Raw genomic sequence first — 21,434 nt, 5'->3', positions numbered from 1 at the left:
GCATCATAACATTGAAAAGGTAAAACACAGGGAGAACCTGGTGGAGCTCAAATAATTTAAAATTTCTGCCTACGTTTTTTTTTTTTCTTCTTCTTCTTTTTTTAAAAAGGAAATCTTTTGGATTCCTTTTCACATGTGCCAGGTTGTTGTCTGCAGAGAAGCTGCGACCCTGTTAAATCTCCCCTATTCCCTGTTCTTCCTTTCCTCCCATATTCCATGAGCTCCTCTGCCACCAGCACTGCATTTGGAATGGCATCTATTGTGTGGGTGGTGAAACGATGGAAAGTTATTTTTGTTCTAATTATGAGAACTGTTTTATGGAGGGGGGAGGAGAGGCAGATCACAGACGCTCAACGAGGATGCTCCGAGGAGGCGTTACTAAGGTTACTAGAAAGAGGACGGCAGGTGATATTTAGGCAGGGCTTTTTCTAAAACAAAACATTTTCAAACGATGGGCGTGGGCGTAGTGTGAGCAGTGCCACACGACATTAGATGACGGGCTCGGAGCGGAAGGAAAAAATTGAGGGCTGCGACTTGAGAAAGTAGGAAGCCTCTGCCTCCCCTCCCGGCCCTGTTCTCCGCTGCCTTTGTTTCCCGGGGCTGTTCTGGCTGTAGCACAAGGTCGCCGCGCCCGAGGACGGTGTCATTTAAATGTGACACGCGGCTGCGCCGGACCGGAAGCGGCGCCCAGTCGGGACCCGTAGGAAGAGGCGGGAGCGGGCGGCGGCGGTAGTCGCTGTGACGAGGCTGAGCGGCCGGCGCGGACGGGACGGGCCCTGCAGCGGCTCGCTCAGGCCGTGGGTCGTCGCTGCAGCCGCCGGGAAAAAGGAAAAGGACTCTGCGGGCGTACTTGGCAGAGCAGGGAGGAGGAAAGGGGTGTGTCATAAGGGCCTTGAGTGTATTTGGGGTTGGGGAGAACGACTTCCAAACTTGTTCCTCATATGCTACTAGTTGATTACCTTTTTGTTGTTGTTGTTGTTTGGTAGGTTCTAGAGACACCGGCGTCTCTCTTCTCGAATTTCTCTCGGCCCTTGTCAGTTGATTCGTAGCTCGAAGTGAGTGAGAGCTTTTTATTTTTCTTTTGAGATGGGTATGGGATGGATGAAGACGCCAGAGAGAAAGGGCGAGGGGGAGCAAGGATAGGAGGTGGTGTCGCGGTTTGTGGGAACAAGATGACGTTAATAATAGTCAACATTTACAGGATTTTATCATACTGGACTCCGTCTAAAACTCTTTATATGCTGTAACTCATTTAACGTCCAGTCCTATGAGACCGGTACTCTTATAGCCTGATTTTATAGAAGGGGAAACTGAGACTCAGAGAGAGGTTAAGGAACGTGCACAACGAAGGACAGATGGAAATTTCAGAGCCTGGATTTGCACTCTGGTAGGCTGATGCTAGAATATATCTCTAAGCTCCACACAGTGGTTGACCCCCATCAGGATGTAAAGAAAATGAGGACATAAAGGGTGAGAAGCTGGTATGGCTTGAACAGATGTCATAAGACAGCTGGAGCAAGGAGTTGACATGATAAAGGGTGTGAGATCTGCAGGTGATGACAGATGTAAGAGAGGATAGAGTTGGAACTGTGGCCTTCTAACCTTCACCTCCAACCTAGGCTAGGACCTTCCTCTCTAGAGTTCTGTGGGACAGGGAAGAGAGGTGTACACCCACACACTTAAGTTTGAAAAAGATCACAGACTTTATTTATTCAGGGTAGCCAGGACTAGAAACGTACCTTGTCTTAGGTCCAATGCAATAAAGTTTAGGGAGTTATTTCTTCTTTTTCCTGCTGCACTTGTAATAGTAAATCTAGTTTAAAAATTTGGATATGTCATTTGACCGGGACTAGTTCCTTGTAGCCATATGAATTGAGTATGACTTCAAAAGTCAAATAATCCACTGATTCCCCATTAATGTGTGTCCCAAATTCAGTATAATGCTGTAACCAGAGGCTTCCAACACAACTGAGTGACAACTGAGATCTTTCAGTATTTCTAAGAATTTCAGTTAAAAAAAAATGAATTGGAACAAGATAAAGTTAACTAGGTCAAAGAGCAAGATTGTTTACCTTGAAGAAAGAAGGTTTAAAAGAAAAAGGAAATCTCAGGGCACCTGGGTGGCTCAGTCGTTTAAGTGTCTGCCTTTGGCTCAGATCATGATCCCAGGGTCCTGGGATTAAGCCCCACATCGGGCTCTCTGCTCAGCGGAAAGCCTGCTTCTCCGTCTCCCACTCCCCCTGCTTATGTTCCCTCTTCCGCTCTCTCTCTGTCAAATAAATAAAATCTTTAAAAAAAAAAAGAAAAAGAAAAAGGAAATCTCAACATATGTTAAAGATAGGAAAGTTTTAATGAATTGATAGTGTACTATTCACAAATACAGTAAGTCTAATGGAATATAATTATGTTAGCATATTCCAGAGGCAATTTGGAGTAGTTGAAATCATGAGCTTAAGAATCAAGTAGTTCAGTTTAGCTGCCTGTTTGCTCTATAATTGATTTTTTTTTAAAGATTTTATTTATTTATTTGACAGAGAGATAGACAGAAGAGCACAAGCAGAGGGAATGGCAGAGGGAGAGGGAGAAGCAGGCTCTGCACTGAGCAGGGAGCCCGATGCGGGACTTGATCCCAGGACCCTGGGATCATGACCTGAGTTGAAGGCAGACGCTTAACCATCTGAGCCACCCAGGCACCCTGCTCTATAATTGATTTACTTAACTTTGTTTGTCCTTGATTTCTTCATCTGTAAAATGGAGATAATAGTTCCTAACTTGCAGAATTAGAAGCGGTGTTTGTTAAGGACCTACCATAACGTCTGGAACAAAGTTGATGATAAATACACAGCAACTTCTAGTAATCTGAGTCAAAAGTGAAGCATCACTGAACCTTGTGTGCAGTCACACGGCAGCTTCTAGATCTTGTTTTCAATGAGAAGGTCAAAGAGTATCCTAATAATTAAGGTGGAAAGTGTTGATTCATTTTCTGAAGGGTAAGTCTGTTATTTCAAAGTGAATGAAAGTTTTAGGTGGCTGGATAGCCATGAACAGTGATATACTCACCATGATCCTTTACAATTATTATGGCTTTGAAAGATAATTTATTTTTGAACTATTCTGTTTCCTGAACTATGGGCAACTTAAGTTCTAAGTAACCAATCTTATATTCCTTTACAGATGCATGGTCATGGAGGCTATGACTCTGATTTTAGTGATGATGAACACGGTGGAGAATCTAACAAAAGGAAAAAAAGGTAAGTAATTTTTTATTCATTTGTGTTTCAGATCCTTTCTAGATTGCGATGAGGTATAAATAAATAATATTGAAAGTTTTTGGATTTTGTTTGCATATGAAGACAATGATGCTCTATTGAATGAATTTTCGTTTATTAAACTAGAATGAATTGACTCGAGAATTTGAGAACAGTTATGTGAAAAATAAAATAATGTTTATGCTGTGAAGGGATTTATGGAAAGGGAAGTCAGGGACAAAAGAAATCAATTAAAACTCTTGGATTTCTCTGATGCATCTATTTTTCATTCAGCTGTTAAGGACTTGACTTGGGAACATCATAGCTAAGAGAAGGGGCTTGGTTGGTGGTCCCTTTGCAAGTACGTGACTTCAAAATGAGGTTAACATGGAGGGTAAGATTGTGATACAGTGCAGTTTTATGGTTTTGTGAGTGAGCAGACTAAGTGCTCAAAGGAAGGAGCTCATAGAATTTTTTACTGAATTGGAAGGGATAAGAACTATCAGCAAATAAAGTCTGGGCCTTATAAGAAGGTCACATCTTGGTGATGTTGCTGTGTGAAGGGGCATTGTTTTCAGCTCTTAGTGCTTAGAAACTGATTTTATCTGTTAACTTAGGAGTGGTTGACTGATTCATATTAACCAAACTTATAAAAATTGCTTTATTATTTCACACAGAGAGCAATATATTCGGCATACTAAATGGGGCTGAACATTTTTGTTGGGTACTTAGTCTTCATGGGTAACCAAAAGAATAGAAATAATTATAATAAATTATATTGTTTGGTTCTTTACATTTTCAAGATTTTTCATTCAAAAATACTACTTTATAAGAATAGAATTTGAGCAAATCTAGATGAATAGTTTCTATTCCAGGGTTATATCTATCTTCATAACTAGGGCTGATCATCTATAGTCTGTATCACTTATAGTCAGCCCTTATTTTTTATATTATTGATTACCAAAAGCTTCAATAGCTCTACAAACAGGAAAAGTGTGGAACAGAGAGATTAAGTAAGTTAATCTTACTTAAGGTTAAGATAGTGAATGACAGAGCCCAAGTTTGGATCTCAGAACCTGGGTGGTCTGACACTAGAACCCATTCATTTGTTAGTTTCATTTTCTCCATTTTATAAGTATTAAATAAAGTTCAGATATTAATTAAGCATTTAAGGAGACATAAAATGTCTTATTAAAGATCGGTGAGTCTTTTTTAAGACTTGAATTTTTAAAAAACATGTTCCAGTTATGAAAATATGAAGAAACAAGAAACATCCTTTGAGAAAAATGAACTCTTTAGTAATTTTTCTTCTTCACAAACCAGGACAGTTGAAGATGATTTATTGCTCAAAAAGCCATTTCAGAAAGAAAAACATGGAAAAGTGGCCCATAAACAAGTTGCAGCAGAATTGCTGGATAGGTATGTACCTCTGTAAATTACTTTTTTTGGTTTAAGATGTTTTTATAAGCTCAGGGACTTGGGGATTTAATTCTGTTAATTAGAATAAAGACAGTTGAATTTGCTTAAAATTTGTCTTTACAGGGAAGAAGCAAGAAATAGAAGGTTTCACCTCATAGCCATGGATGCTGTATCCTTTTTATATTTCTAGATTTTTCTAACGAATAGAATAATTTAAAATCTACTTTTTTATTTTAATAAAATCTTGTGAAGTCAGGTAGACCCATATTATATTTTTAAAGGTAACTGTTTATTGATGTGCAGTCTTGTCATTTATACTTTTGAGTACAATTCTCTTTTATTAACACATAAGAAAGACTCAGAGACAGAAATAATAAAACATATTACTAATGATCTATAAATAGGTTTACAAAGTCCATGAACTTGCAGATATTTTTCCAACGTGTTTTTGCCAAGCTCTCAACATTTCTCATTTTAATACTGCTCTTATCTTTAGTCTCATTTTAACTCTTACTCTCTTACTACCTGGTTCTGGGCTGTTTAAGGTCTTTGTAAAACTTGTATCTAGAAGTAGAATGTGTCTGTGGGCTATCCTCAGGCCTGTTGTGGCTTCATCTCTCAGGCATGACTTGGGGTTGTCGTCAAGCTATATCGTACTTCCCTATTATGGCCACGTCTCATCTCAACTTTTTGGTAAGATTGTGGCTTGTTACACTAACTGTTACCACTGGCCATCCATATTACTGTTGGGAATATTGTAGAATGGAAGAGAAGCCAAGCAAGACCTGAAGTGTTTCTGGGTATTTATTACTACAGTCAGGATTAAGAGAAAGAGACAATAGCAAGTAGATACATCCCCTACCTATTGACATCTGTTTCACTTTGTTATCATTTCCTAATCTTTTTCTTTAAGTTATAGAAATTCTCTTACCACCAATTTATTCCTCTTATCTTCTAACCCAATAGCTGAACTTTCCCATGGATCTCATCTGCCTTGTTCCTTTGGCATTTCAACATCTATTGTGCCTCCTATGGCACCACTTATTTGGGGGTGTTAGGGTATCTAGTTACAGCCTGGTGAGGGTGAAAGTGTAAGTCCCCTTTTCTGGCATGGGTGGAGGTGGGGCCACAGTTATTTCTAGAATTTTTGGCTGGAGTAGAGTAGGTATTGTCTAAAGGTTACCTGTCTTGTTAGGCTGCCCTCTATCTTGGTTATTCAGTTAGAGAGAGCAGACTTTGTTGGGACTTTTCTTGTCTGTGCTTGTTGGCATTTTCAGCTTGCCAGCTTCTTCATTTTCAAGTCTGAGTTTATGAGTCAAAAAGAAAACCTGAGGAGCTTACCGCTGTGTCATACCCTGGGTCTTGAGCTCCCTAGCTGTTATGACTTCTTCTCCACCTTTCAGAATCTTCTTATATTTGTTTTAGATATAAGTTCCAAGGTTTTTAGTTGTTCTTAGTGGGAAGAATAAGGAGAGGTACATCTTTGTCTACTCCATCTTCCTGGAAGCAAGGTCCCACTCAGCACCTACTTTTGTAAATAAAGCTTTATTGGCACATACCTGTGCTTACTCATTGAGGTGCTAACTGTGCCTACTTTTGTGCTAAAATGACAGAACTGAGCTGTTGTGACTGGTACCATATTGCCTGCATATTGACCATTGACAGAAGAAGTTTGTTAACCTAAAAGATTGAAGTGACTTGCCATGGTCATATGACCAGTTAGAGATAGACCAAGAACTAGAAAGAACGCAAATCTCTGGATATCTAGCTTTTCTCTTTTTTCTTTTCTGAAAGGTTAGCTGCTTTGTTACCAGTCTTGGAAGTATCATATTCTGATTCAGTATTCTGTTAGAACATACTGTGATGAATTAAGTCATTATTTACCTTTGATATAATAGGGTGTAGTCAGACAGTATTATGGATGAGGTCAGTTATGTTATTTGCATGTTCAGCTCTGGAGAGAATACTGTTGAGCTTTTTAAAACAAAAAGTAAAATGCTCATATATCTTGTTATATTGCATTAAAGATAAACATGACTAAATTCTTAAATATTAAAAGAAAGTAAAAAAAATCTGATTTCTTATATTTACAGGTTTGGTGTTTTTTTTTGATAGCAAGCATTTCTTTTTATTTCAGGACATAATCTACTATTTAGAACCATGGAGGATACTAAATTTATAACTATTTAAATATCCATAGGGTATTTTATTTTTGTAAAGATAGGCTCTAAAAATCATAAACTGAATAGATTAATAATATAACACACATCAAAATTGTATTTAAAAAGGAGGTGGTGGCTCTTAGTAGCTCTGTCCTGGTGTTAAAGATGGTATAAAGATACTTACTTAGAATACTACCAAGTACTCTAACATTTGTAAATGCAGGTGTTATCAAAGTCTATCTCTGATTCTAGCAAAGAGAAACCATCCAAATTTTATTCTTTATATTACGGACATGATTTAACTATACCACTTTGGCATGTGGTATTACTATTTTTCCTACTGTAGCAAGTCCTGGTTTTCCTAAGACCTTTCCCCTGACTATTCTGGAAATCAAATAAATTGATCATGTATTTCAAACCTTCAAATTAGAATGTTATCCTCATAAATGTATTTGCCAGGTTGGTATATTCACATACATCCTTTCCAATTTTAGGCTAAGCAAAAGACATGCCCCTTAGAGCTTTATTAATGTATTAAAGGATGACAACCCATCTTATTATCAAGAGAAACTGTGATCCATTTAGCATCGGATAGAGAAAACATTGATTTTTTTTTTTTTTAAGATTTTATTTATTTGAGAGAGAGAGAGCATGAGAAGGAGGAGGGTCAGAGGCAGAAGCAGACTCCCCGCTGAGCAGGGAGCCCGATGCGGGACTCGATCCCAGGACTCCAGGATCATGACCTGAGCCGAAGGCAGTTGCTTAACCAACTGAGCCACCCAGGCGCCCCGAGAAAACATTGATTTTGATACATTATCTTCTTTTATTCAAATACCAGTCTGATCACACATGGTCCAAGAACACTCAAATAATAAGCCACGTATAAACAGATGTTAAAGATTGGTCTTCAAACATTATAGCCAGTGATGCCACGCTTGCCTATGATCTCACCAACATAAAACCACATCCACACCTCGGTGGCCACTAAACCATTCAGCAGAGCTTCCTTAACTGTGAGCTGTTTGAAGCTACCAATTTGAGCACTCTTGACTATTTTTTTCAAGCTCTGAATAGCTGTAGGGATCTCAGCAGGGGTTGGAGGAACCAGCTCAACCTTGGCATAGTGCCAAAATGTGGCCAATCGAGGCTTTGAGTAAGTCACAGCAGTGTTCACCAGTGCCAGGGCCTTCTCCGTGAGATTACGGACAAACTGGGCCATGGTTCCATGCTGGAAGGTCATATTTACAGGTTTTTGAAAGCCTAACGTTAGGATTTAATATTATAAAAGTTGTATCTTCTATTTTAGAGGCTTTATCATTACTGGAATAACTAAATTATATGTTATAGTAATAAAGGGTAAATTATACTCCTTATCTTTAATTTTAGAAACTATAATTTATTTCTCATATTATGATTAAAATGAATATTGGTGTGAGGCTGTGTGTATTTCAACAGTAGAATAGGAAGCTTTTTCCCCAGGTAGAGCTATATTTTATCACAAGAGTAGTATTTGCTTGAAAAATGTTCAAAACAACAGAAACAGTATTCAGTAGAAAGTGAAAGCCTCTCTGCTCTATAGTATTGACTCCTAACAATTAATATTTACCCTTTTAGATATATATTTTTTAAAGATTTATTTATTTCAGAGAAAGAGCACGTGAGTGGGGGGGAGGGGCAGAGAGCGAGGGAGACAAGCAGACTCACTACTGGGCATGGAGCCCCACGTGGGGCTCGATCCCAGGACCCTGAGATGGTGACCTGAGCTGAAACCAAGAGTCAGATGGGTGTTCAACCAGTTGAGCCACCGAGGCACCCCCTTTTAGATATTTTTTTAATTCGTAAGCATGTAGAGTAGGTTTTGCATATTTAAAAAACTAAGTAGACTTATACTGTTTTTCTTTACTTACTCATATATCATAGACACAGAACAACTGAGCAAATCAAATCCTTAATTTTTTGCATTTCAGTATCAAAGGCACACAAAGTTTGTAAATGACTATATTTTATACTATGGTGGCAAAAAAGAAGACTTTAGGCGATTGGGGTAAGTGTCATGAAATTTACATAGAATGGGAGGAAATTATGGATGTCTTTAAAGACCCACAGCTACTGTGTCTTCTGATTCTGTCATTCTCTCCTGCTTTCCATTCCAGTTTCCTTATAATATCCTCAAGTGGAGAGGCTATCTATAACTTCTTGCTAAGTACCTCATGAACCCCATTTCTCTGGCAACAGGCCTCAGGTAGCCTGCTGAGCCAGATCTGTGCTTGGTGATACAGGTTATGTGAGGAATATTCATGTGCCTGATTGATTATGCAGTAAATTTTTTTTTTTTTTAATTTTTGGGCAAGGATCTTTGAAATAATTAACTTTTTAGACCTCAGTGTTTGGGATTGCTTTTTAAAAGGTAGGGCAAACAGGAAAAAAGCCAACTCCTTCCTAATATTTGAGGCTCTTCTATCAGAGCCTCTTAGTTATGTGTGGGTTTTTTTCTCTGACTTAATAATTTTCTGAGTTTGGTAGAGCCTTAAAAAACTTTATATGATCTCATCTACCCCAAATTTATCTCCCCTCTCAGTTTAACCTGTATTCTCCAACAATCCCTTGTTCTACCCCCAAACTGTTAGCATCTTAAAATACCATCCCTTCCTCCCATTCTCTTCTGCCCTTACTTAGTCTTTCTAGGAAGCCGTAGTAAAATGAGGTATGGAAAACTCTTCATACAGGTTTGTTTTTGTTTTGTTTTTTTTAAAGATTTTATTTTTTTATTTGACAGAGAGACACCGAGAGAGAGGGAACACAAGCAGGGGGAGTGGGAGAGGGAGAAGCAGACTTCCCACGGAGCAGGGGCTCGATCCCAAGACCCTAGGATCATGACCTGAGCCGAAGGCAGACGCTTAACGACTGAGCCACCCAGGCGCCCCTTCATACAATTTTTAAATGTGATCTCAGTGGGTTGGGGTTACTGACATTTTTTAGATTCTAAAACTTACTTTCATTATTTTTTCTTATCCATTTAGTGTTTATTCGGGTTTCTCATCCTGGCTTTGGTGATTTAGCACCATCTGTATAATTGAAGCCAGTATGAAAGGTGGATGGATGCCTTATCCATTTAACTTGCTTCTGTAGCAGCACTCTTTTTAAGTGTCTTTTGAAAATATGGAAATTGTTTTGGTTTTTTTTTTAAAGATTTATTTATTTATTTGAGAGATAGAGAGCGAGAGAGAGCAGGAGTGGAGAGGAGAGGGAGAAGCAGGCTGGATCCCAGGACCCTGGGATCATGACCTGAGCAGAAGGCAAACGCTTAACCAACCGAGCCACCCAGGTGCCCCAATATGGAAATTGTTTTTATAAGTATATGTACATATGTATATATTCACACATAAAACTATCTTTATTTTCATGTATTTTTTCTCAAATGTTAAAAAGATCTCACAGAACTAACCTCGTAAATTTGACTAATTTTGTGTTCATATGTAATTGAAATAGTTTTATTTTCCAGGGAAAATGACAAGACAGACATGGATGTTATACGAGAAAATCATAGATTCCTGTGGAATGAGGAGGATGAAATGGACATGAATTGGTAATTTTCGCCATCTGAGACGTAATGCATAAACTGCTTTAGTCCTGTCTCTCCTGCTCTCTCCATGTTTTCTTACCCTGTCAGCTGTCCAGGGCATTCAGCCCCGGCATGGAGGAGCTCTGAATGGAGGACATAAAAACATGCCTCAGAGTATTTGTGTCTGGTTTGGTTCTTTCGGTAATTCTTAGCAATTTTAACGGACTTCTTGTTGCTTGACTTTGTCTTGAAAAGAAAATGTATTACATTTTTACTATATTGTTTGTTGTCCTGTAATAGGCTTTTTAAAAAACTTTTAAAATATTTTGGGGAAAAGTAATACCTGAGAGTGGTTTTAAGAATGCAAACCATGGAAAAGGTGAAAAACGAGGAGTAAGACTCCTGTCCTCTGACTGTCAATCTTCCAGTTTACCTCCCTGAGAAAGCCACTATTAGTAGTTAATATTCAGGTATTCTCTGCACATGTAAGTAATAGACCTCTTTTAAAACATTAATATTTATATCATATATGTTATTTATTTGACATTGCTTCCAAGTAGCAAACTGTGGTTGAATTTCTAAATGTAAAAAATTTGTTTTTTTATGGATCTAGGGAGAAGAAACTTGCAAAGAAATACTATGATAAATTATTCAAGGAATACTGCATAGCAGATCTCAGTAGATACAAAGAAAATAAGGTATGGGGCGCCTGGGTGGCTCAGTTGGTTAAGCGACTGCCTTCGGCTCAGGTCATGATCCCGGAGTCCTGGGATCGAGTCCCGCATCGGACTCCCTGCTCGGCGAGGAGCCTGCTTCTCCCTCTGACCCTCCCCCCTCTCATGTACTCTCTCTCTCTCTCATTCTCGTTCTCTCAAAAATAAATAAATCTTAAAAAAAAAATAAAATAAAATAAAATAAGGTATGCCTTCCAAATATTTATAGAAGGTTCTTATTTAAGTACAGTATTACTTTTTGTTATACTGTGACACCCCACATTATTCTTTTAAAAGTACTAAATGAGCTAGGTTGTCCTGCATCTATGAAATATCATTTGGACCATTTAACCTCTGCAGCTATGAAATTTACAAAGAGCCCCTTAGTCAGGGGTGCTTTGTGAACTGAGGCATGAATAGTCTAAAATTAAACACAAGTGGCTACTGGATCCTGTTTCCTCCTGACTCTGGCCTAGAGCCCCTACTGACTATAATGAATGATTTGACACTGCAGAATGATGTCTTGTTTCATAGATGGTGTTTGAAAATGATAGGCTTTTTTTTCAAATAAATTACCATCTGTAAAGAGGCAGATGCACATCTTCTTTTATACCATTGTCTATTCTAGTAGAATTAACTCTTATCAGTGCTATTTAGTAATGGCAGATTTCTGTTCCTGCTTTATATCTTACTTTAGTTGATACTAAAGTGATTTTTATTTCTATCTCAAATTTCACATTTGCAGCTAGAGAAGGTGACCTTGAACAGATAATCTCAGTTTGAAATTGGGGAGGGAATGTTGCATAAATCTGTATGTTTTGGTTAGTGTACATTTGTATTAAGACAGTCTATTTAAAAAGTTGTCTTAGATTTATTTATTATAAGAATTTCTTTTTCATTTAATTAGTTAAATCTCAGAACCATGATTGGTTTAATATTTTTTTCTGTAGTGCCTTTAATATGTGGGTTGCTTTACAATATTCTTATAGATAAGAGTGTCTAGTTTTACAACCCTATTTACAGACCCATGCACATCATGTATCCCAAAGACTTCCTCGGTTTCTTAGGAGCTAGCTCTCCTCTCTGTACTAGTTATTGATCACATCAAATCCAAAAGGCACCACAAGGAGTTACTTGAAGTTACTACACTGCAAGTTGAGTATGAAATACAAATCTTTCTAGGAGCACATAATAAAGCAGCTTTTTCAATGCTGGCTCATTTGTTGATTGCTTTTCAGTGTTAAGGACTGGGCGGGGTGCTGTGAATTAAAACATGACTGCCCTTCAGAAAAAAACAAAACTATAATCTAGTTGAGGGGAGAAAGTGTACATAAAACAATTAAATATTTGTATTCTCCATTCAAAAAACATAATATATTACTGGAAAACATGCTTTAAAGAGGATAATCTTGAAACAAATTATATTTTCTTATTAGAACATGATGAGTAATTAGATACGAGGGTAAATCCAAGTAAGAAATCAGAAATAGGAAATGTGGAATGAGGCAGATGCTTTTTGTTTTTTTTGTTTTTTTGTTTTTTAGGGGCAGTTTTAAGTTCACAGCAAAATTGAGGGGAGGGTACAGAGATTTCCCATATACCCTTTACCCCATACGTATGAAGGGTATCGTTTCTAAGGGAAAAGATGACTTTTTTGGCATACCATGTTTGAGTTAAGAATGGTGCCTTTGATTTCCTTGCTAGGATGCGTTTTCTCATAGTTTTATTTATACAAAGACAGTGTTTTATTCACTTTTTATTAATCAGCTCCTTGCTCACTGCCTATTACTTGGGGCATTTTTAGTGAATGCCAGCCTTTGTCCCACACACCTATCCCCTTCCTTATTACTTCTTCCCTTTCATCATTGAGAATTTGGTTGAATTGTTGCATCAGTTAGGATTAGAATCAGCTGCAAGAACTGAAGCACTCCTAAATAATACTGACTTAAATGAGCTAGAAGTTTATTTTTCTTCTACATAGAAGTCCGAGTAGATGGTGATGGAACTTTGTGTTTTCAGGAAGTTAGGATCTGTTTGTCTTATTGCTTGAATGTGTGATCTCTGTGCTAGAAGGTAAAGTAAGAGAAGGAGGCTTAGCACCAAATCCTGAGTAACTCCAGTATCTAATCTGGCCTATCAGCAGGAAAATGTATGTCAGGAAAGAATATAAAAACTCACTGAGGCAAAACCTCTATACAACCTTTAACTAGTAGGACATACTGTATTTGTTTGTTATATTTCTTATCCCCTATAAGATTATAACCTTCTTAATAATAGACACTATTTTCACAATCATCTTATATGTGATGTGCCAAGAGTGCCAAGCCCAGTAAGTAGTTGCTTAATACTTATTTGTTGAATAGGTTAATGAATGGAAGAAGAAGTTGGGAAACCATTGCTGTACACATTTGTCTGTGCTTCAGTGGATATCCCAACATATATGTTGGATGGCAAGCAATACTTACAAGTGTAGGCTTAAAAATAGAACTAAACAGAGTTATTTTGGATGTTTTATTTTTTTTCCTAGACTGAGGGGGTTTTATTTTTATTGGATTTTAATCATAATATTTTCAAATATTTGAGCCCCCAGTTGCATTTAAACTACAAAATTGCCTAATTCAAATAATAGACGATAAAATAAAAATAGACCATTAACTAGGCATTGAACATTTCATCTGAATTATCTCTCTTAATACAACAGCCTTTAAGATTGGGGTTTTTATACATAAAAAGGAAGTAGACTGAGAAGTTAAGAGACTTTCCAAGGCCTCAGAGCTAGTTAATGAATGGTAGAGCTTACATTGGTTCTGCATGATTCTAGAGCTGAGCTTTTAACTATTATAATAAACTGAATAGAAAATGAAATCATTTACTAAACCTACAGAAAATTAGCATATGAATATGAAAGATCTTAAAAAGGCAGTGGAGAAAAATTATTTTTGGCCAAAAAACAAAGTTACGTTTAGGAATCTGGAGGGAAGTTTAACAACTTTCCACTTTAGGGCTCCAGAGGGTCCCCTTTCTCTTTCATGTTCATCACTTTGCCAGTGGGGAAAGAGCCATACATGAATGATTGTGGTTGTGTTCCAAGAAAACTTTATAAAATAGGCAGCAGGCCATAGTTTGCTAACCCCTGGGATACTATGTACCGGGTACTATTCTAAGTACTGTTCTATTCTCAGGTACTATTCTATTATGTGTATTATCCCATTTGAACCTCTTAGTCCAAAGAAGTAGGTATTGTATTATCTTTACATTACATATGAGGAAACTGAGGCACAAGAACATTAAATACCTTGTCCAGTATTATAGAGCTGTTAAGTGGTGGAGCTAAGATGTAAACCCAGACAATCCAGCTCTTTTGCACTATAGTATATTGCCTCTTTACTGGACCATAACCTCTTTTTTTTTCTGTCAGTGTCATAAAACAAGATACATATTTTTTATTAATTTAGGTATTGTGCCCTAGTACTTGTATCTTTTATTAGGTAGTTTAAAAGTAAAGAAGAGGGGCACCTGGGTGGCTCAGTCGGTTAAGCATCTGCCTTCAGCTCACGTCATGATCCCAGGGTCCTGGGATCGAGCCCTGCATTGGGCTCCCTGCTCAGCAGGGAGCCTGCTTCTCCCTCTCCTCCTGGCTTGTGCTCTCTGTTGCTCTCTCTATCTCAATCTCTCGAATAAATAAATAAAAATCTTCAATAAAAAAATAAATAAAAGTAAAGAAGATTATTCCTTAACAGAAAAGTTGGTAACTGTTCAAATGTATTTTTAAATACCTGGAATCCTATAAGGAGAAAAAAAGCCATCACAATGAGAATTAGGTTTGCTTCTTTTTTTTTTTTTAACTTTTAATCACCCGGTGCTCATTACAAGTACACTCAAAATCCGCATCACCTATTTAACCATACCCCACCTCACCTCCCTGCTGGTAACCATCAGTTCTCTAAAGAATCTGTTTTTTAGTTTGTCTTTCTCTTTTTTTCCCTTTGCTCATTTGTTTTGTTTCTTAAATTCCACATGTGAGTGAAATCATACAGTATTTGTCTTTCTTTGACTGACTTACTTCACTTAGCATTATACTCTAGCTCCATCCATGTTGTTGCAAATGGCAAGACTTCATTTTTTATGGCTAAATAATACTCCATTGTGTGTGTGTGTGTGTGTGTGTATTACATCTTTATCCATTCATCAGTTGATGGATACTTGGGTTGCTCTCATATCTTGACTATTGTAAATAATGCTGCTGTAAACCAAGGGGGGCATGTATCCCTTTGAATTAGTGTTTTTGTTTCTTTGGGTAAATACCCAAATAGTGCCATTGCTAGATTGTAGAGTAGTTCTATTTTTAACTTTTTGAGGAACCTCCGTACTGTTTTCCAGAGTGGCCATACCAGTTTGCATTCCCACCAGTGGTGCGTGAGGGTTCCCCTTTCTCCACATCCTCACTAAAACCTGTGTTGTTTTTAGCCATTCTGACAGGTGTGATATGATATCTCCCTGTAGTTTTGATTTGCATTTCCTTCATAATAAATGATGATAAGCATCTTTTCATGTGTCTGTTGCCCAAATGTATGTCTTCTTTAGAGAAATGTTTGTTCGTGTCTTCTGCCCATGTTTTAATTGGATTATTTGTTTTTTGGGTGTTGAGTTGTGTAAGTTCTTTATATATTTCGGATACTAACCCTTTATCAGACATGTCTTTGGCACATATCTTCTCTCATTCTATAGATTGCCTTTGAGTTTTGTTGATTGTTTCCTTTACTGTGCAAAAGCTTTTTATTTTGATATAGTCCCAATAGTTTATTTTTGCTTTTGTTTCCCTTGCCTCAAAGGACCTATCTAGAAAAAAGTTGCTATGGCCAATGTCGGAGAAATTATTGCCTGCTCTTTTCTAGGATTTGTATGGTTTCAGGTCTTTAATCCATTTTGAATGTATTTCTGTGTATGATATAGGAAAGTGGCCCAGTTTCATTCTTTGGCTTGTTGCAGGCCAGTTTTCCCAACACCATTTGTTGAAAAGACTGTCTTTTTCCCATTAGGTATTCTTATCTGCTTTTTCAAAGATTAATTTACCATATAATTGTGGGTTCATTTCTGGTTTTCTATTCTGTTCGTTGATCTATGTGTCTGTTTTTGTGCCAGTACCATACGGTCTTGATGATGACAGCTTTGTAATGTACTTGGAAGTCTGGAATTGTGATGCCTCCAGCTTTTCTTTTTCAAGATTGCTTTGGCTAGGGGCGCCTGGGTGGCTCAGTTGGTAAAGCAGCTGCCTTCGGCTCAGGTCATGATCCCAGGGTCCTGGGATCGAGCCCCACATCAGGCTTCTTGCTCCACAGGAAGCCTGCTTCTCCCTCTTCCACTCCTCCTGCTTGTGTTCCCTCTCTTGCTGTGTCTCTCTCTGTCAAATAAATAAATAAAATCTTTAAAAAAAAGAAAAAAAGATTGCTTTGGCTATTCAGGGTCTTTTGCGGTTCCACACAAATTTTAGGATTGTTCGTTCTAGTTCTGTGATAAATGCTGTTGGTATTTTGATAGGGATTGCATTAAATGTGTAGATTTCTTTGGGTAGTATAGACATTTTAACAATATTTGTTCTTCCAGTCCATGAGCATGGAATGTCTTTCCATTTCCTTGTGTTTCTTCACTTTATTTCATCAGTGTTTTAGTTTTCAGAGTACAGGTCTTTCACCTCTTTGGTTAGGTTTATTCTTAGGTATCATATTATTTTTGGTGCAATTGTAAATGGGATTGTTTTTTTAATATCTCTTTCTCTTGCTTCATTATTGGTGTATAGAAATGCAACAGATTCTGTACTTTGATTTTATATCCTGGGACTTGATTGAATTTGTTGATCAGTTAGTCATTTTTTGGTAAAGTCTTTCAGATTTTCTATATATAGTATCATGTCATTGCAAATAGTGAAAATTTTACTTCTTCCTTACCGATTTGGATGCCTTTTATTTCTTTTTGTCATCTGCTGTGGCTATTTTGTGAGTTGCTTGACTGGTGTTTGACAGAAATAGTCATTTTTACTGCTTTTGTGTTTCCTAACTTCATACTCTCATTTTTGGTTTTTCATTTCCCCTCAAGGAGTCCCCCTTTATTTATTTATTTATTTTTTAAAAGATTTTATTTATTTGACAGAGAGAGAGAGAGTGAGAGAGGGAACACAAGCAGGGGGAGTGGGAGAGGGAGAAGCAGGCTTCCTGCTGAGCAGGGAGCCCAATGCAGGGCTCGATCCCAGGACCCTGGGATCATGACCTGAGCCGAAGGTAGATGCTTAACAACTGAGCCACCCAGGCGCATCAAGTCCCCTTTATTTTATTTTATTTTTTTTAAACTCTTTTTTTTTTTCCAGATTTTATTTATTTATTTATCAGCGAGAGAGAGAGAGTGCACAAGCAGGGGAATGGCAGGCAGAGGGAGAAGCAGGCTCCCTGCTGAGCAAGGAGTCCGATTTGGGACTCTATCCCAGAACCCCAGGATCATGACCTGAGCGGAAGGCAGACGCTCAACTGACTGAGCCTCCAGGCATCCCTCAAAGAGTCCCCTTTAATATTCCTTGCAGGGCTGATTGAGTGGTCATGAACTCCTTTAGTTTTTGTTTGCCTGGGAAACTCTTTATCTCTCCTTCTATTCTGAATGGTAGCCTTGCTGGATAGAGTATTTTTGGCTGCAGGTTTTTCCTATTCAATACTTTGAATAGATCATGCCATTCCTTTCTGGCTTGGAAAGTTTCTGCTGAAAAATCTGCTGATAGCCTTATGGGGTTTCCTTTGTGTGTAACTGTCTTGTCTTGCTGCTTTTAATATTTTTTCTTTATCAGTCTGTCATTTTAATTATAATATGTCTCGGTGTGGGTTTGCTTTTGTTGATTTTGTTGGGGATTCTCTTTGCCTCCTGGATGTGGGTAACTGTTTCTTTTCCCAGATTAGGGAATTTTTCAGATTAGGGAAGTATTATTTCTTCTAATAAATTCTCTGCCCCTTTTCTCTTCTTCTAGGACTCTACTATAATACAAATGTTACTACATTTGATGGAGTCACTGAGTTCCCTAAGTCTATTATCACTTTGCATAATTTTTTTTCTCTCTTTTGTTCATCTTGATTACCTTCCGCTACTCTGTCCTCTACGTCATTAATTCGTTCCTCTGCTTCTTCTTGCCTGTTGTTTATTCTGTGGAGAATATTTCTCGTTTCATTTATTGAGCCCTTTATCTCTGCTATGTTATTCCTTATCTCTGTGTTAATGGTTTCACTGATGCCTTCCACTCTTTTCTCAAGTCCAGTGACTTTCCTTATGATCATTGCTTTAAATTCTCCATCAGGCATGTTACTTATATCTGTTTTGCTTAGATCTCCAGCCATGACCTTGTCCTGTTCTTTCATTTAGGACAAATTCCTTTGTCTTCTCATTTTGTCTAAGTCTCTGTGCTTGTTTGTGTGTTAGGAAAGTCAGCTTTGTCTCCTGTTCTTGAGGGTACTGGCTTTATGAAGAAGAGGTCCTGTAGTGCCCTGCAGTGTAGTGTCCCCTATTCTCCAGGGCTTGGTGCTTCTGGGAGTGTCTCCTATGTGTGTACTACATGCACTCTGCTTTTGTGTCCTGGCCGCTTTATCCTTCAGGCCAGTCGTCTGCAAAGGTTCTCTTTGCCTGTCATAGGCAGTGTTTGGTCTCTGGCCTGAATGTGGTGTGTTTTAACTAGGTGTGCTCTGGTCTGCTTGTGAAATGAGACCTGTCACTGACACTACCAGAACCAAGGCCTTGCAAGACTCCCGGGTAGGGAGACATGGTGTGGAAGGGGTTTGGGCTAGTCGTCTGGGGGAGGGGGCCCACTGTGCTGGGACCGAGGCAAGTGTGCCTGGGAAGCAGGGATTCTCTGGAGCATGGGGACGGACAGGGCTTGGTGTAAGCAGGTTAGGTAGTGAGTGTCAGCACTGCGCTGGTTTCCACAGGTGGCCCTGTGTTTATGCTGAGGGGCAGGGAAGGGAAATGGTGCTGGCCGGTTTCTTTATCCCCACAGGGGTCTTTCTGTGAACACTGCCTTTCTGGGACATGCTCAGAGATGAGCAACTGACCTCTGCACTGTGTGCCCCAGGCACTCTTCAGATCACTGTTTCTATGCTGTATATCCATGGGGTGTTTGACCTGCCTTTTGTCCAAGAGCAGCCCCAGTGTCCTCCAAGTTGTCCCAGAGCCAAGCATGCTGACCTTTAAAACTCCAGGCTTTTGGAGTTGCAAGAACTCAGAAAATTTTGCCTCTCTTGTTTTCCAAGCCAATTGCTATGTGGATTCATTTGCCCCGAGCACTCCCCCGTGTGCTAGTCTGTCTCTCGCCCTTCTCCCTGACCATAGTTCCCTCCCCACCAGCCACAACCTATTTCTCTCCAAAGCCACATCTCCACACTTTCTACTTACTTTGATGTGGCCTCTTCTCTAACCTTTAGTTGTGAAGTTTGTTCTGCCAGTCTACAGATGGATTTCTGGGGTATTTAGGATACCTTGATAGTTACCTAGTTGTATTCATGGGACAAGTCAAGCCTAGGGTCCTCCTACTCTGCTGCGATCTTCCCTTTCTGGTGAATTAGGTTTACTTTTTAGATTGGTAAATGTCATGTCAATTGTTGGCTCTATGTTTAGATGTATATACAGTTTAAATAGTGTTTAAATTTACACTGGCATAAATGTAATTTTTTTCTCATCAGTTTGGATTTAGGTGGCGAATAGAAAAAGAAGTAATTTCAGGAAAAGGTAATTCTTTTTTGAAATTTTACTTTTTAATAGGATAAGGTTATTTTGTTATATTATTGAATTGAAGTCATTGGGTAAGATTATTCCTCATTATACAATAAATGGTTATCTATAAAAGTAAAATTAGAGACAATGTATTCATGATATTTTACTATCAAAAGTCAAAATGTAATGCTTTAGTGATTTTTACCTTTATATTTTTGCTTTTAGAGCATTCAATGGAGATTAAGTAGAAAATGTTTAAAGAGTTAAAGCAAACTAATGAAGGATGAATGCTTGAGTTTTTCTTTTTATCAACTTTTGGAATAATGAGTTGGTATTACTGTATTCCAGTCTAATCACATTTTGAATATAGAGATTAAATATCACTTTGAACCTAATAGAATTTTTGGACAGGCTAGTTCTTACTTTGGGATGTCATTGAGATTGAGCCCAAATATTTAGTCTTATGGCAAAAGATCAAACATTTGGTAGGCAATCAATAAATGCTTTTTATATGCATTGTTGTAATCTACTCATAAATCTCTGAAAAATTAATATCTTTGTACTGTCTTATGATATAAAAGCTCTTTATTGATAATTGCATTTTAAAGTGTTAATGCTTCTGAAAACTACAAAAGAGCATTTAGGAAATAATTTTAAACTAATAACTTAAAGAACCTTTAAACTGAAAATAAAGGCACTTTAAAATGATTAAACATTGAGGCCATCATTGTGGATCATAAATTGGATGTCTGTGTAAAGTATAAAACTGGATTTGCAGTAAAATAAAATTAAGGATTAGGAATTTTTTCTTTTTTAGATGAAGGATCAGCCCTGAAGATACTCTAAAGGAGAAGGAAAAAGAATAAATTTAAAGCTAGTTTTAACTTTTCTTAGTATTACATTTTAGTTTGTGTTTTTATCTAAACAATGAGAAATTTTGAAATGTCTCACAGTTTTAAAATTTCATACTTTTATTAAATGGAATTTTCAGGTGATGGTAAGTAATGCTGCCTTTAAAAAAATTGATCAGCATTCTTCAAGTTACTATAACTGAAGAAAGGATTAGTTGGTAAGAGAAAGCTATTGCTCTGATTTAGAATCATAATTTTGTTGCTGTTTTAAAAATAGAGCCATTACTGAACATGCACAGATTTCATGAACTATTCATTTGGAATGAGTAAAAAAAATGCCAGTTTAGAAAAGTTATAGGCTGTTTGGACTGATAATTTTCAAAATTCATTTTGATGATTTCTTTTTTATGAAAAGTTTAGATTTGTTTCTGTTGGTGCAAATTATTGAAATAAAAATTCTTTTTTGTACAAATACAAGGTTCATCTTCTGTGAAAGTAAATAGTTGTTGAGTAGTTTCTTTTATTTTTTCTCATAGATCATCAGTGTTAGTCCTTTTTTGCAGAATGTTTTAATATACAGTGGACATGATAATGTGTTGATTTTAGTGTCAGGTAACTAAAGTTTAGAGCATTGGGTTTAATTACTTACTCTACTTCATTTCAGAGTGCTACTATTTTAAAATGTGCTTTAAGTGCCATTTTATGCTGGTACTTAAAATAGAAACCATAATGTTAATACTTAA

At 37.6% G+C, this 21,434-nt stretch overlaps 2 protein-coding genes across 3 annotated transcripts in view; one reads left to right on the top strand and one right to left on the bottom strand.

Moving 5' to 3' along the window:
* The first annotated feature begins 687 nt into the window (after positions 1-687).
* Positions 688-21,434, top strand: part of LOC118023852 (protein FRA10AC1) — a 42,325-nt gene continuing 21,578 nt past the window's right edge. The window contains exons 1-9 of one of the 2 annotated variants that reach the window (XM_035025315.1): positions 688-876; positions 987-1,055; positions 3,175-3,251; positions 4,572-4,667; positions 4,791-4,836; positions 8,797-8,873; positions 10,332-10,415; positions 11,005-11,089; positions 19,810-19,855. In XM_035025315.1, coding sequence (XP_034881206.1) covers positions 3,175-3,251; positions 4,572-4,667; positions 4,791-4,836; positions 8,797-8,873; positions 10,332-10,415; positions 11,005-11,089; positions 19,810-19,855 — 511 coding nt within the window. In that variant the 5' untranslated portion in view covers positions 688-876; positions 987-1,055. The remainder of the gene's footprint in view (positions 877-986; positions 1,056-3,174; positions 3,252-4,571; positions 4,668-4,790; positions 4,837-8,796; positions 8,874-10,331; positions 10,416-11,004; positions 11,090-19,809; positions 19,856-21,434) is intronic. The other variant, XM_035025320.1, reaches the window with a different exon arrangement.
* LOC118023870 (ATP synthase subunit g, mitochondrial-like) lies at positions 7,633-8,058 on the bottom strand. The gene has a single exon (XM_035025330.1). It carries the CDS (start codon positions 8,046-8,048, stop codon positions 7,737-7,739), a length of 312 nt encoding a protein of 103 aa, XP_034881221.1. The 5' UTR covers positions 8,049-8,058; the 3' UTR covers positions 7,633-7,736.

Source organism: Mirounga leonina, unplaced genomic scaffold, assembly GCF_011800145.1.
Source record: "Mirounga leonina isolate KUSES-001 unplaced genomic scaffold, KU_Mleo_1.0 Mir_114, whole genome shotgun sequence".
NCBI lineage: Eukaryota > Metazoa > Chordata > Mammalia > Carnivora > Phocidae > Mirounga > Mirounga leonina.
This window is presented reverse-complemented; position numbering and strand designations above follow the sequence as displayed.

Bases quoted from the DNA above. Each gene is read 5' to 3' on its own strand.
- LOC118023870 (XM_035025330.1), bottom strand. From the start codon at position 8,048: ATGGCCCAGTTTGTCCGTAATCTCACGGAGAAGGCCCTGGCACTGGTG.